The 12654-nt window shown below is 41.4% G+C and overlaps 1 protein-coding gene across 3 annotated transcripts in view; it reads left to right on the top strand.

Moving 5' to 3' along the window:
* Nucleotides 1–12654, top strand: part of LOC121277368 (protein unc-13 homolog B-like) — a 710648-nt gene that overhangs the window by 117938 nt on the left and 580056 nt on the right. For all 3 annotated transcript variants that reach the window (XM_041186756.1, XM_041186790.1, XM_041186765.1), the window contains exon 2: nt 373–402. In XM_041186756.1, coding sequence (XP_041042690.1) covers nt 373–402 — 30 coding nt within the window. The remainder of the gene's footprint in view (nt 1–372; nt 403–12654) is intronic.

Below are 12654 nucleotides of genomic sequence, written 5' to 3'. Positions count from 1 at the left end.
GGTTGAAAAATTGGAATTATTAGGCAACTTGAATTAAGTGACATTGAATTAAGAGGAGTAGTATGTTTGAAGACCATTTCAATCAACATTTCAATCTGCATCAATATTGTGGCTTTAATGCTGCCAACTGGTCTAGCTAGTTGTTGCAGTTACAATTTAGCTAGTTAGTTCCACATAATCATGTGCTTGCTATAGAGTTGTTCAGATTTTCTTGGAAAAAGCTCAATGAACCAATTTCAAGAGGTGATGATTAATTGCACAAACTGCATTGTTTGTTTACATCTATGTTATTAATGCTGTGAAATAATTTTTCCTTGCAGTTAATGTTTTTCTTCTTTTTCTTTCTTTCTCCCCTCACCCCACCTTTTGTAGTTAAGAAAGCCAGCCTCAGCGGATCTCCAGGTAAGACTCATGCATTGGATTAAGAACACAATTCCTTGCAATGTTGTTGCGTTTTGGCATACATGAGAACATAAGAAGTAGGAGCAGGAGTAGGCCATTTGGCACCTCAAGCTTGATCTGCCATTCAATAAGATCATGGTTGATCTGTTTATGGTCTCATTTCCACTTACTTTTCTGCCCCCCATAGCCCTTGACTCCATTATTGATCAAAAGTTATCTAACTCAGCCTTGAATGACCCAGCCTCTACTGCTCTTTGGGGAAGAGAATTCCACAGACTCGTGGCCCTCTGAGAAAAAAAAAATCACTGCCTCTCAGTCTTAACTAGGAGACCCCTAATTTTTAAATAGTGTTCCCTAGTTCTAGACTCCCCGAAAAGGGAAACATCCTCTCAGCATCCATACTGTCAAGTTCCCTCAGGGTTTTACATGTTTCAGTAATATCACCAATCATTCCAAATTCCAATGGGTATAGGTGCAGCCTGCTCAAACTTTACTCAAAGGCTAACCCCTTCATACAAACATATGGCTGATTGTGCCTGTTCCACCATTTGATAAGATCATGGCTGATCTGATTGTGGCCTCTACTTTCCTGACTACCCATTATGCCTATGATTCCCTTGTCAGTGAAGAATCAGACAACCCCAGGAATCAATGGAGTGAACCTTTCCTGCATTAATGCAATTATGTCCTTCCTAAAATAAGGAGACCAAAATTGTACACACTACTGCAGGTATGGTCTTACCAAGGTCCCGTACAGCTGTAGCAACACTTCCCTACTTTTATACTCTATTCCCTTTGCAATAAACAGCAACATTCCATTCTCCTTCCTAATCACTTGCTGTACCTGTATACTAACTTTTTGTGATACATGCACTAGGACACCCAGATCCCTCTGTACCTGCGAGTTCTGTAATCTCTCTCCATTGAAATAGTATACTGCTTTTCTATTTTTCCTGCCAAAATGGACAAGTTTACATTTTTCCACATTATACTTCATCTGCCAAATTTTTGCCCACTCACTTAACTTATCTAAATCCCTTTGTAGACTCTTTATGCTTTCCTATCTATCTTTGTTTCATCAGCAAATTCAGGTACCATACATTTGGTCCCTTCATCCAAGTCATTGATATAGATTGTAAATAGACAAGGCCCCAGTGCTGATCCCTGTGCCACTCCACTAACAGTTACAGCTTATCGAGCCTAAAATTATCCATTTATTCCTACTCTTCGCTTCTTGTCAGATTTTCTTTCCATGCTAATATGTTACCTCATACGTTAAGAACTCTTATTTTGTGAAGTAACTTTAGATGTGGCACCTCAACGCATACCTTTTAGAAATCCAAATTCACTATATCTACAGGTTCCCCTTGCTTGTTATTTCTTCAAAGAACTCTAATAAATCAGTCAAATGTGATTTCCTTTTCGCAAAATCATGTTGACTCTGCCTAATTATATTCTGATTTTCTGAATGTCCTTTTATAAAATCTCATATTAGCCCTTTAATGATGGATTCAAATATTTCCCCCAGATGTTAGGCTAACCGGCCTATAGTTTTCTGCTTTCTCTCTCTTGCTCCTTTCTTGAATAGAAATTATATTAAGTTTGTAAAATTACACAGAAGTATTGAGGTTTAAGTAGATTGGATTTTTTAAATCATCATAGTAATGTTAAGAACAGGTGAGGAAGAATGAGTTGGTTCCCCTTCTATTCAGCCCCCCTCTGTTGGTGGCAACAAAGGTTTTAAGAATTTATTTTAGTCATAGAGTTATAGAGGTCTACAGCACAGAAAAAGGCCATTTGGCCCATCGAGTCTGCGCCAGTCAAACAAGTACCTAACTATTCTAATCCCATTTTCCAGCACTAGGCCCATAGCATTGTATGCCATGGCATCGTAAGTGCGCATCCAAATACTTCTTAAATGTTATGAGGGTTTCTGCCTCTACCACCCTTTCAGGCAGTGAGTTCCAGATTCCTACCGCCCTCTGGGTGAAAAAGATCTTCCTCACATCCCCTCTAAGCTCCTTACCTTAAATCTATGCCCCCTGGTTATTGATCCCTCCACTAAGGGGAAATGTTCCTTCCTGTCTACCCTATCTATGCTCCTCATAATTTTATATCCCTCAATCATGTCCCCCCTCAAACTTCCCTGTTCCAGGGAAAATAACTCCAGCCTATCCAATCTCTCCTCAACTAAAACTCTCCAGCCCAGGCAACATCCTGGTAAATCTCCTCTGCACTCTCTCTAGTGCAATCACATCCTTCCTATAATGCGGATTCCAGAACTGCACACAATACTGTAGCTGTGGCCTAACCAGCATCTTATACAGTTCCAGCATAATCTCCCTGCTTTTAAATTCTGTGCCTCGGCTAATAAAGGCAAGTATCCCATATACCTTCTTAACCAACTTATCTACCAGTCCAGCTACCTTAAGGGACAGGTGGACGTGTACACTAAAGTCCCTCTATCTTCGGAACTTCCCAGGGTCCTGCCATTCATCGTGTATTCCCATGCCTTGTTTGTCCTAACCAAGTGCATCACCTCACTTATACGGATTAAATTCCATTTGCCACTGATCAGCCCGTCTATATCTTCCTGTAATCTAAGGCTATCATCCTCAGTATTTACCACCCCACCAATTTTCGTGTCATCCGCGAACTTAATGATCAACCCTCCTACATTCAAGTCTAAATCGTTTATCTATACCACAAACAGCCAGGGACCCCAACACCGATCCCTGTGGAACCCCACTGGACACAGGCATCCAGTCACAAAAACACCCCTTGACCATTGCCACTCAGCCAACTCTGGATCCAATTTGCCAAATTGCCTTGGATCCCATGGGTTCTTACCTTCTTTATCAATATTCCATGTGGGACCTTATCAAAAGCCTTGCTGAAGTCCAAGTAGACTACATCAAATGCATTGCCCTCATCTACACACCTGGTCACCTCTTTGAAAAATTCAATCAAATTGGTCAGGCATCGCCCCTTAACAAAACCATGCTGACTGTCCTTGATTAATCCCTTCCTATTTCCCTGTAAATGCCTTTTCCAATCCAAATGTATTTACTTGTTAATAGGGAGCCAATCAAACCAAGTTTGCTTGAGTCAAAGAAAGAGTAAGTAAGTTTGTTAGTTAACAAACCTGAGAAAAAATAAGATGCTATTAGACACACACTGATATCAGAAGTAAGAAAGTTAGAGCCTAATAAAAGTTAAAAGACTGCACAGTTAAGTCCTTTGCCTGTCTTTGAGGCATAGATCGTTGAATGTTGTTGTCTTTTGAAGTTGGGTGGTTCCCTATAGAATTCTGGAGTTGACTTTGTTCAGGTCTGCACTCTGTTAAGACACCCTTTTAGCTTCCAGAGAGAGAGATCTTTGCTGCTCTTTCCCAGCCGTGTCTTCAATGACAGTCATGTTTCTTTTTCCTCCTGCTTTCTTTTTCTGATTCTGCTTGGTAGAACTAATTTTTAAAACTCCTCCCTGTATATTCCTGGAAGGGAATTTGATTCGCATGTCTTGCATTCATTGTTATAGATCAAATAATCCCATTTTTTGGTTTTTTCATCTCTGAAACCTTTGACACATTTCAAGATATAAGTCAACAGGAGATGGTGCTTATTCCATCCTCTACATGGGGTTTTGAATGTCTGATGAGTATCTGATCCAAGTCCAGCACTTTGCATCTTTAACGCCTTCCTTTCAAGAGAGCCCCTGTTTGAAGTGGACATTGACACTGTGTCCTCTCTCCCCCACCCCCCAACCAGGTATGAAATTCCATGTAACAGGTCTGCAGTGTAGTTCATATAGAAACTTTCCTGAAAAGTGGTCAACTTTACAGCATTATGAGGTGACTCATGGCAGCCATTTCATGATCAGTGTCTTTTCTTATATATTTTTTAGACAGGTTGTCTTTAAACAGTTCTTTATGTCTGTGGTTAGCTGGTGAAGATGTAGGTAGCGCTCACTCAGTCAGTTTCCAGTTGTCATGACAGTAACAATTGGAACATTGCTGTGTTTCCATGCCCTTCACCTCTGGTTAGGCTACAAATCAAATAGAATGCCAAAGTTCATTCTATAGGCTGACACCCAAATATTTGCTTGAGTGAGATACTGTAGGGCTATTAGCGCTCTGGAACTGTATCCCAACATGAAATAACGGTAACCTGGGGATCTGAACTAGAATGTACAAATTTCCTGACTAAGTCTCTTTTTAAACACATTTTTAAAAATTAGTTGTCTGTTGCCAGCTACCTCCTCATTTGTCTCTTACTGTACAGAGTGAGTAGATGCTTCAGCAAGCTAGCCTTTAGCTATCCTGTGAATCTGTAATATATATTGCGATCCAATTACTACGCTCTGATTACTTTGGTTGACAACTGAGAAAGTTTACATGAGATGATCATTGTCAGCGTGTTATATTAGTGCTTTCCCCATCTTATTTCATTTTGAATTTTATTTATGAATCTCATAGAAAATAGGTGCAAAGTCAAGCACAAGCATTTAACAAATCCTGCTACCTTGACGTAGCCCATTATACTAAGACATGATAAAGTTCCAAGCTAGCCTAAATATATAGTTGAAAAATACAAATAGCCTTTTTGTCATTTTCTTCAGTTTAATCTTCATTCAAAATGATTTCACCTCCTGTACCTTTCAATCAATTTTAGGTCTTGTGCCTCATCCATTCTCAATGATTCACCTTCAACACTTACTCTAGATGTTTTATTTATGTGCTGAGTGGGGAAAAAGTTCCTCTACCTGTGAAAGGGCATCTTCTAAAAGGAAGACATCCCCAGACTATTTTCTCCATGCTGTAATGGCAAATTAAAATTAATTTCCAGTGAAATACCAATATTCAGTATGATCTTACTTTCATTCAATCTGCTAATCGCCGCTACTGATCAAAGCTGAACTGTAGCCTCTGATTGTGGCAGATTTTTTTAATTATCTGGATAATTAAATTAATTTGATAATTCCTAAAAATATCAGGAAAAGTAAAGAAAATGTGAATAAAACTACTGTACCCAACCATTGGTGATAAAAGCTACCTTCACCTCTGGTTAAAAGTTAGGCTACGAATCGAATAGAATGCCAAGGTATACTCTGTAGGCTGACGCCCAAATATTTGCTTGAGTGAGATACTGTAGGGCTATTAGCACTTTGGAACTGTATCACAACATGCCAACTACCTCTCATTTGTCTCTTACTGTACAGAGTGAGTAGATGCTGATCAAGGCTGAACTGCAGCCCCTGATTATGGCAGATTTTTTTAATTAGCTGGATAATTAAATTAATTTGATCGTTCCTAAAAGTATGAGGAAAAGTAAAGAAAATGTGAATAAAACTACTGTACCCAATCATTGTTGATAGAAGCTACCTGATATTATTCATTTGGGAATGGACTGATGGAAATTCCAGGATAGCTTGCCATATTGTTATCCACGCTCTCCTGTTTCAAGGCGATCCAGATAGACCTCAGCAAATGGCTCTTGTACTCATGTACAAGTGAATGACTGCTGAATAATAGTCTGAGACAGCCTACTGTGAATGATTTCAGTAAGGTTTAGAGAAGGTGACAAGTGAGATTGAATTATTGGAAAAAAAAGCCTCTTTGAGTACTGACTCCAGCATTAATAATTCTCATATCAAATTTTTCTTAAACTGGTGGAGCATATATTGAGATTAAATTGTCTTCTTCATATTGTTCTGTTTAACTGGACGAATTACTTTCTTGAATATTTACTTATAAAAAGTAAAATTAAATCAATAACTTATTTTAATTCTAACTTTGGCCACTAAAACCTTGAATGGGCAGTAAATGGCTGGCAGATGCCTCCCATGTTTATTTTGTAATGTGTTTGTGTTGTTATTCCAAATGCAGTCCTCTAGTTCAACCAGCGCTCGGTGAGTTTGCATTCTTCATCTTATAAGTATGGTAAAAATCAATTTGCATCAAATTCCTGTCTGCTTCTGAGAAGATCATTAGTAAGTGCATGAACCTGGAGGGTAGCCAGGATTGTTCTTCAAACTTGTGGTGCACTTAGCTGCTTGATAGGCAAAATGAAGTTTACGCAAATGTGAATACAGTTTTCCTTTTCAATTTTTAAAAGTTCAGTCATAGGATATGGGCATAGCTGGCAATGCCAGCATTTATTGATCATTCACAATTGCTCGTGCTCAGCATCTCATCATAGGACAACCCTCTCATCCTAGGGACCGACCCATTGAGCCTTTCCCGCACTCCAATGCAAATATATCCTCCATTAAAAAGGAAAGCAAAACTGCACAATGTACTCCAGGTGTGGTCTCTCCAAAGCCCTGTACAATTTTTAAAATTTATTCATTCACGAAATGTGGGTGTCGCTGGCAAGGCCAGCATTTAACGCACATACATAATTGCCCTTGAGAAGATGGTCATGAGCTGCCTTCTGAAACAGCTGCAGGCCCTGTGGTGTAGACACTCCTACAGTGCTGTAAGGGAGGGAGTTCCAGGATTTTGACCCAGCAACAGTGTAGGAATGGGGATATAGCTACAAGTCAGGATAGTGTGTGGTTTGGAGGGGATCTTGCAGGTGGTGGTGTTTCCATGCACCTACTACCTTTGTCCTTCAAGGTGGTAGTGGTTGCAGGTTTGGAAGGTGCTGCGTAAGGAGCCTTGGTGAGTTGCTGCCCTGCATCTTATAGATGGTATACACTGCTGCTACTGTACATTGGTGGTGGAGGGAGTGGATGTTAAAGTTGGTGGATGTAGTGCTAATCAAGTAGGCTGTTTTGTCTTGGGTGGTATGAGCTTCTTGAGTGTTGTTGGAGATGCACTCATTGAGGCAAGTGGAGAGTATTCCATCACACTCCTGACTTGTGCCTTGTAGGTAGTGGACAGGGAGTCAGGTGGTGAGTTACTCTCTGCAGAATTCCTAGCCTCTGACCTGCTGTTGTATTAACAGTATTTATATGGCTAGTCCAGTTCAGTTTCTGGTTAGCCCCGCCCCAGCTTGGCAATGGAACAATTCTGGCCTAAATCACACATTCCTATTAATGTGATAGCATTGTCATTCCACATCCTCTAAACACCTTCACACTAGAATACTGTTATATGAATAACATTATTATATGTGACTGGTAAACCCATTGCCCTGACAGTGTTACCTGAATCAAGTATGGCATGAGGGACAGAAGTAATTTTGTGTGTGAAAGAACACAATGTTTTGAGGTTTCTCTTAAAAATTACTTTTATTGCTATAATAAAAACCTTCAACAGGTAATAGGGAAGGCAAATGGAATGATGGCTCTTATTTCAAAGAGAATGGAGTATAAACATAGGGAAGCCTTGCTAAAACTATACAAGGCACCAGTTAGACCACACCTAGAATACTGTGAACAGTTTTGGTCCCCTGATAGAAGGAAAGATATACTGGCATTGAAGGCAGTCCAGAGAAGGTTCACTAGGTTCATTCCGAGTATGGAGGGATTTTTTTTACGAGGAGAGGTTGAGTAGGGTGGGACAGTATTCATTGGAGTTTAGAAGAATGAGAGGTGACCTTATTGAAGCTTATAAGATTCTTAGGGGGCTTGATAGATGCTGAGAGATTGTTTTCCCTTGTGGGAGAGTTTAGGACCAGAGGGCGTAATCTCAGAGTAAAGGGTCACCCATTTAAAACAGAGATGAGGAGGAGTTTGTTCTCTCAGAGGGTAGTGAAGTTATGGAATTCTTTACCGCAGAGGGCTGTAGAAGCTGGGTCGTTTAAGCATATTCAGGGTGGAGAAAGACAGATTTTTAATCAGTAAGGGCATCAAGGGTTATGGGGAAAAGGCAGGAAAGTGAAGTTGAGGTTTATCAGATCAACCATGATCTCATTGAATGGCAGAGCAGATTCGATGGATCGAATGGCCTACTTCTGTTCCTATGCCTTATGGTCTTAGACAAGCTCTTAATTTTGGTTTTATGTATGAACTCTTGTTTTTAGTATTACAAAATTGTGCAGTGGTGTGTGTAACCATGAATACTAATTCATTTTAATTTGAATTTTTTGGTCAGCAGTTTATTTCTCAGCTAATGAAAGTTCAAACTATTTGCTAAAAATTCTGAAGTAACTGCTTTAAAATGCTGAATTGGAAAAGAAAGCATGATTTGTAACTTGAAGGATGTGATTTTATTTAATACATGTGGCATAAAATTTAGCTTTAAGGCATTTGAATAATACAGCAGGTGTACGTCACATACAGAAATCCTACTCGATCTTTACAAGAAATATCCCTTTAGACATGGAAGGTTAAGAGGCAATTTGATACAGATGTTCAAAATCATGAACAATATTTGATTCTGTAAATTAGGAGAAACTATTTCCAGTCGCAGGCTGGTCGATTATCAGAGAGCATAGGTTTAAGGTGATGGGGTGAATGAGGAAATATTTTCTTACACAGCAAGTTGTTGTGATCTGGTGGGAGCAGATTCACCAGTCAAATTCAAAAGAAAATTATATAAATAATTGAGGAGAAAAAAAATCCATGGTTGTGGGGAAAGAGCAGGAGAATGGGACTAATTGCATAGCTCTACTAAAGCAGAGACATTAAGGGCCAAATGATTTTCTTTGGCGCTGTATGGTTCTTTGATAATGCTTCATCTGGTACTACCCCCACTGCTGCCAAATTTATTTACACTGTATCTAACAGCCCCAGTTAACCTCCTGAACGGATGTAGATCCCAGCCCTATTAAGGTGCAACCCATCCGTCTTGTACAGGTCCCACTGCCCTTGGAACATGAGGTCTCCTTGCTGCACCATTTCTTCAGCCACACATTAACCTGCATTATCTTCGTGTCCCTTTACTTACTGGCACATGAAATTGGGATTAACCAAGATATTACCACCTTCTGAGATTCTACTCATTAACATTCTCCCTCGCTCCTGAAACTTTGATTGCAAGACCTAGCTCTTCTGTTCTCTTTTGTTTGTTTCAATGTGGACCACAACTTCTGGAAGTTTCCCTCCACCAGCAAAATGGTTTGTACCTGCTCTGTGATACCCTTTGTGCCGACAACGGACTTAACACCCCATGTAAATTTCAGGCCAGTGATGTAGAACCACCTTTTTATCCCAAGAGATAAAAACAAAAAACTGCGGATGCTGGAAATCCAAAACAAAAACAGAATTACCTGGAAAAACTCAGCAGGTCTGGCAACTCTTTTCTTCTCCACCGATGCTGCCAGACCTGCTGAGTTTTTCCAGGTAATTCTGTTTTTGTTTCACCTTTTTATCCCTCTGGCTATTGAATTCCCCATGTCCTCTGCGTTTCTACACTTAACTACGGGGAGCAGAGGGGCACAGCTATTTGCCACGTTTATTGCCCATCCTTAGTTGCCCTTGAGAAGGTGGTGGTGAGCTGCCTTCTTGAACCGCTGCAGTCCATGTGGTGTAGATAGACCCACAGTGCTGTTAGGAAGGGAGTTCCAGGATTTTGACCCAGAGACAGTGAAGGAACGATGAAAAATTTCCAAGTCAGGGTGGTAAGTGACTTGCAAGGGAACTTCCAGGTGTTCCTATCTATCTGCTGACCTTGCCCTTCTAGATGGTATTGGTCATGGATTGGAAGGTGCTGTCGAAGGAGCCTTGGTGAATTCCTACAGTGCGTCTTGTAGATGGTACACACTGCTGCTACTGTGCATCGGTGGTGGAGGGACTGATTGTTTGTGGATGTAGTGCCAATCAAGCGGGCTGCTTTGTCCTGGACAGTGTCAAGCTTCTTGAGTGTTGTGGGAGCTGCACTCATCCAGGCACATGGAGAATATTCCACTACACTCCTGACTTGTGCCTTGTGGACAGGCTTTGGGGAGTGAGGAGGTGGGTTACTCGTTGCACAATTCTTAGCCTCTGACCTGCTTTTGTAGCCACAGTACTTATATGGCTAGTCCAGTTCAATTTCTGGTCAGTGGTAACCCCCCAGATGTTGGATTTGTCCTGTTTTTTGTGTACAAGACATACCTGGCCAATTTTCCACATAGCTGGGTAGATGCCAGTGTTGTAGCTGTACTGGAACAGCTTAGGTAGGGGCGCGGCAGGTTCTGGAGCAGAAATTTCAGTATTATTGCCGAAATATTGTCAGGGCCCTTAGTCTTTGCAGTATCCAGTGCCTTCAGCTGTTTCTTGATATCAAATGGAGTGAATCAAATTGGCTGAAGACTGACAACTATGATGTTGGGGACCTTGGAGGAGGCCGAGATGGATCATCCACCCGGGACTTCTGGCTGAAGATTGTAGCAAATGCTTTAGCCTTATCTTTTGCGCTGATGTGCAGGGCTCCTCCATCATTGAGGATGGGGATATTATTGGAGGCCCCTCCTCCAGTGAGTTGTTTAATTGTCCACCACCGTTCAGAACTGGATGTGGCAGAACTGCAGAGCTTAGATCTGATCCATTGGTTGTGGGATCGCTTAGCCCTGCCTATCACTTGTTGCTTATGCAGTTTGGCATGCAAATAATCCTGTGTTATCGCTTCACCAAGTTGACACCTAATTTTTAGGTGTGCCTGGTGCTGCTCCTGGCATGTCCTCCTGCACTCTTCATTGAACCAGGGTTGATCCCCTGGCATGATGGTAATGGTAGAGTGGGGGATATGCCAGGACATGAGGTTACAGATTGTGTTCGAGTATAATTCTGCTGCTGCTGATGGCCCACAGCGTCTCATGGCTGCCCAGTCTTGAGTTGCTAGATCTGTTCGAAATCTATCCCATTTAGCACAGGGGTAGTGCCACACAACACAATGGAGGATATCCTTAATATGAAGGCAGGACTTTGTCTCCACAATGACTGTGCACTGGTCACTCTTAGCAGTACTGTCATGGACAGATGCATCTGTGGCAGGCAGGTTGGTGAGAATGAGGTCGTGTGTTTTTCCCTTTTGTTGGTTCCCTCGCCACCTGCCGCAGGCCCAGTCTAGCAGCTATATCATTTAGGATTCGGCCAGACTGGTCATTAGTGGTGCTACTGAGCCACACTTGGTAATGGACAAAGAAGTCCCCCACCCAGAGTCCATTCTGCGCCCTTGCCACTTGCAGTGCTTCCTCCAAGTGGTGTTCAACATGGAGGAGCACTGATTCATCAGCTGGGGGAGGGTAGTGTATGGTAATCAGCAGGAGCTTTCCTTGCCTGTGTTTTACCTGATGCCATGAGACTTCATGGGGTCCAGAGTTGATGTTGAGGACTCCCAGGGCAACTCCCTCCTGACTGTATACCACTGTGCTGCCAACTCTGCTGGGCCTGTCCTGCCTGTGGGACAGGACATATCCAGGGATGGTGATAGTGGTGTCTGGGACGGGATGGTGATGGTGGTGTCTGGAACAATTCCTATTTGCAATTCCTATTTGATTCCTATTTGCCTTCACTCCTTTTAGTCCGTTTTTACTATTTATGTGCCAATAGAAGATTTTTGGATTCCCTTTTATGGTGGCTGCCTTTGTCTTATATTCTGTGCCTCTGATTTCCATTTTTCACTTTCCTCTTGAACTTTCTATATTCCGCCTGGTTCTCATATGAATTTTGGCTTGAAATTCATGCAATCTTTGGACATCAAGACTATGCATCTGTACTAGGCTACTCAGGATTCCACTGCAACTCAGCTGCTGTGACTCTGATTTTCTGCTCTATTGTTTATATTTTAACGTAACTTTGATCAACTTTAGTCCTCCCCTCATTGCTGCTACAATGGAAGATCTGTGGATATATCCACATTGTTACCAAAAACCACCTATTTTCACCTCTGTAATATCACTCATTTTCTCTTTCATCTCAGCTGCTCTGTTTCTGAAACCTTCATCCATGCCTTTTGTTACCTCTAAACTTGACTATTTCAATATACTCCTGGCCGGCATCCCACATTCTACCTACTGTAAACATGAAGTCATCCAAAACTGTTGCCTGTGTCCTAACTCTCACGAAATGTCATTCGCCCATCATCCCAATTTTAATCCCTCCATTGTTGCTGCCTGTGCTTCCAGGTGCAAAGAGCCTATGCTCTGAAATTCCTTCTCTGAACCTCTCTGTCTCTCCACTTTACTTCTTTAAAAAGCTCCTTGAAACCTAGCTCTTTGACCAAGCTTTTGATCACCTGTCCTAATATCTCCTTATGTAGCTTAGTGCCACATTTTGTTTATAATGCCTCTGTGAAGCATCTTGGGGCGGTTTATTATGTTAAATAAAAGTTATTGCTTTAATTCAACCTGATATCTGTCATACGCACCTTTTTCTGCTTCATCT

The sequence above is a fragment of the Carcharodon carcharias genome, chromosome 1, assembly GCF_017639515.1.
Source record: "Carcharodon carcharias isolate sCarCar2 chromosome 1, sCarCar2.pri, whole genome shotgun sequence".
Lineage (NCBI taxonomy): Eukaryota > Metazoa > Chordata > Chondrichthyes > Lamniformes > Lamnidae > Carcharodon > Carcharodon carcharias.
This window is presented reverse-complemented; position numbering and strand designations above follow the sequence as displayed.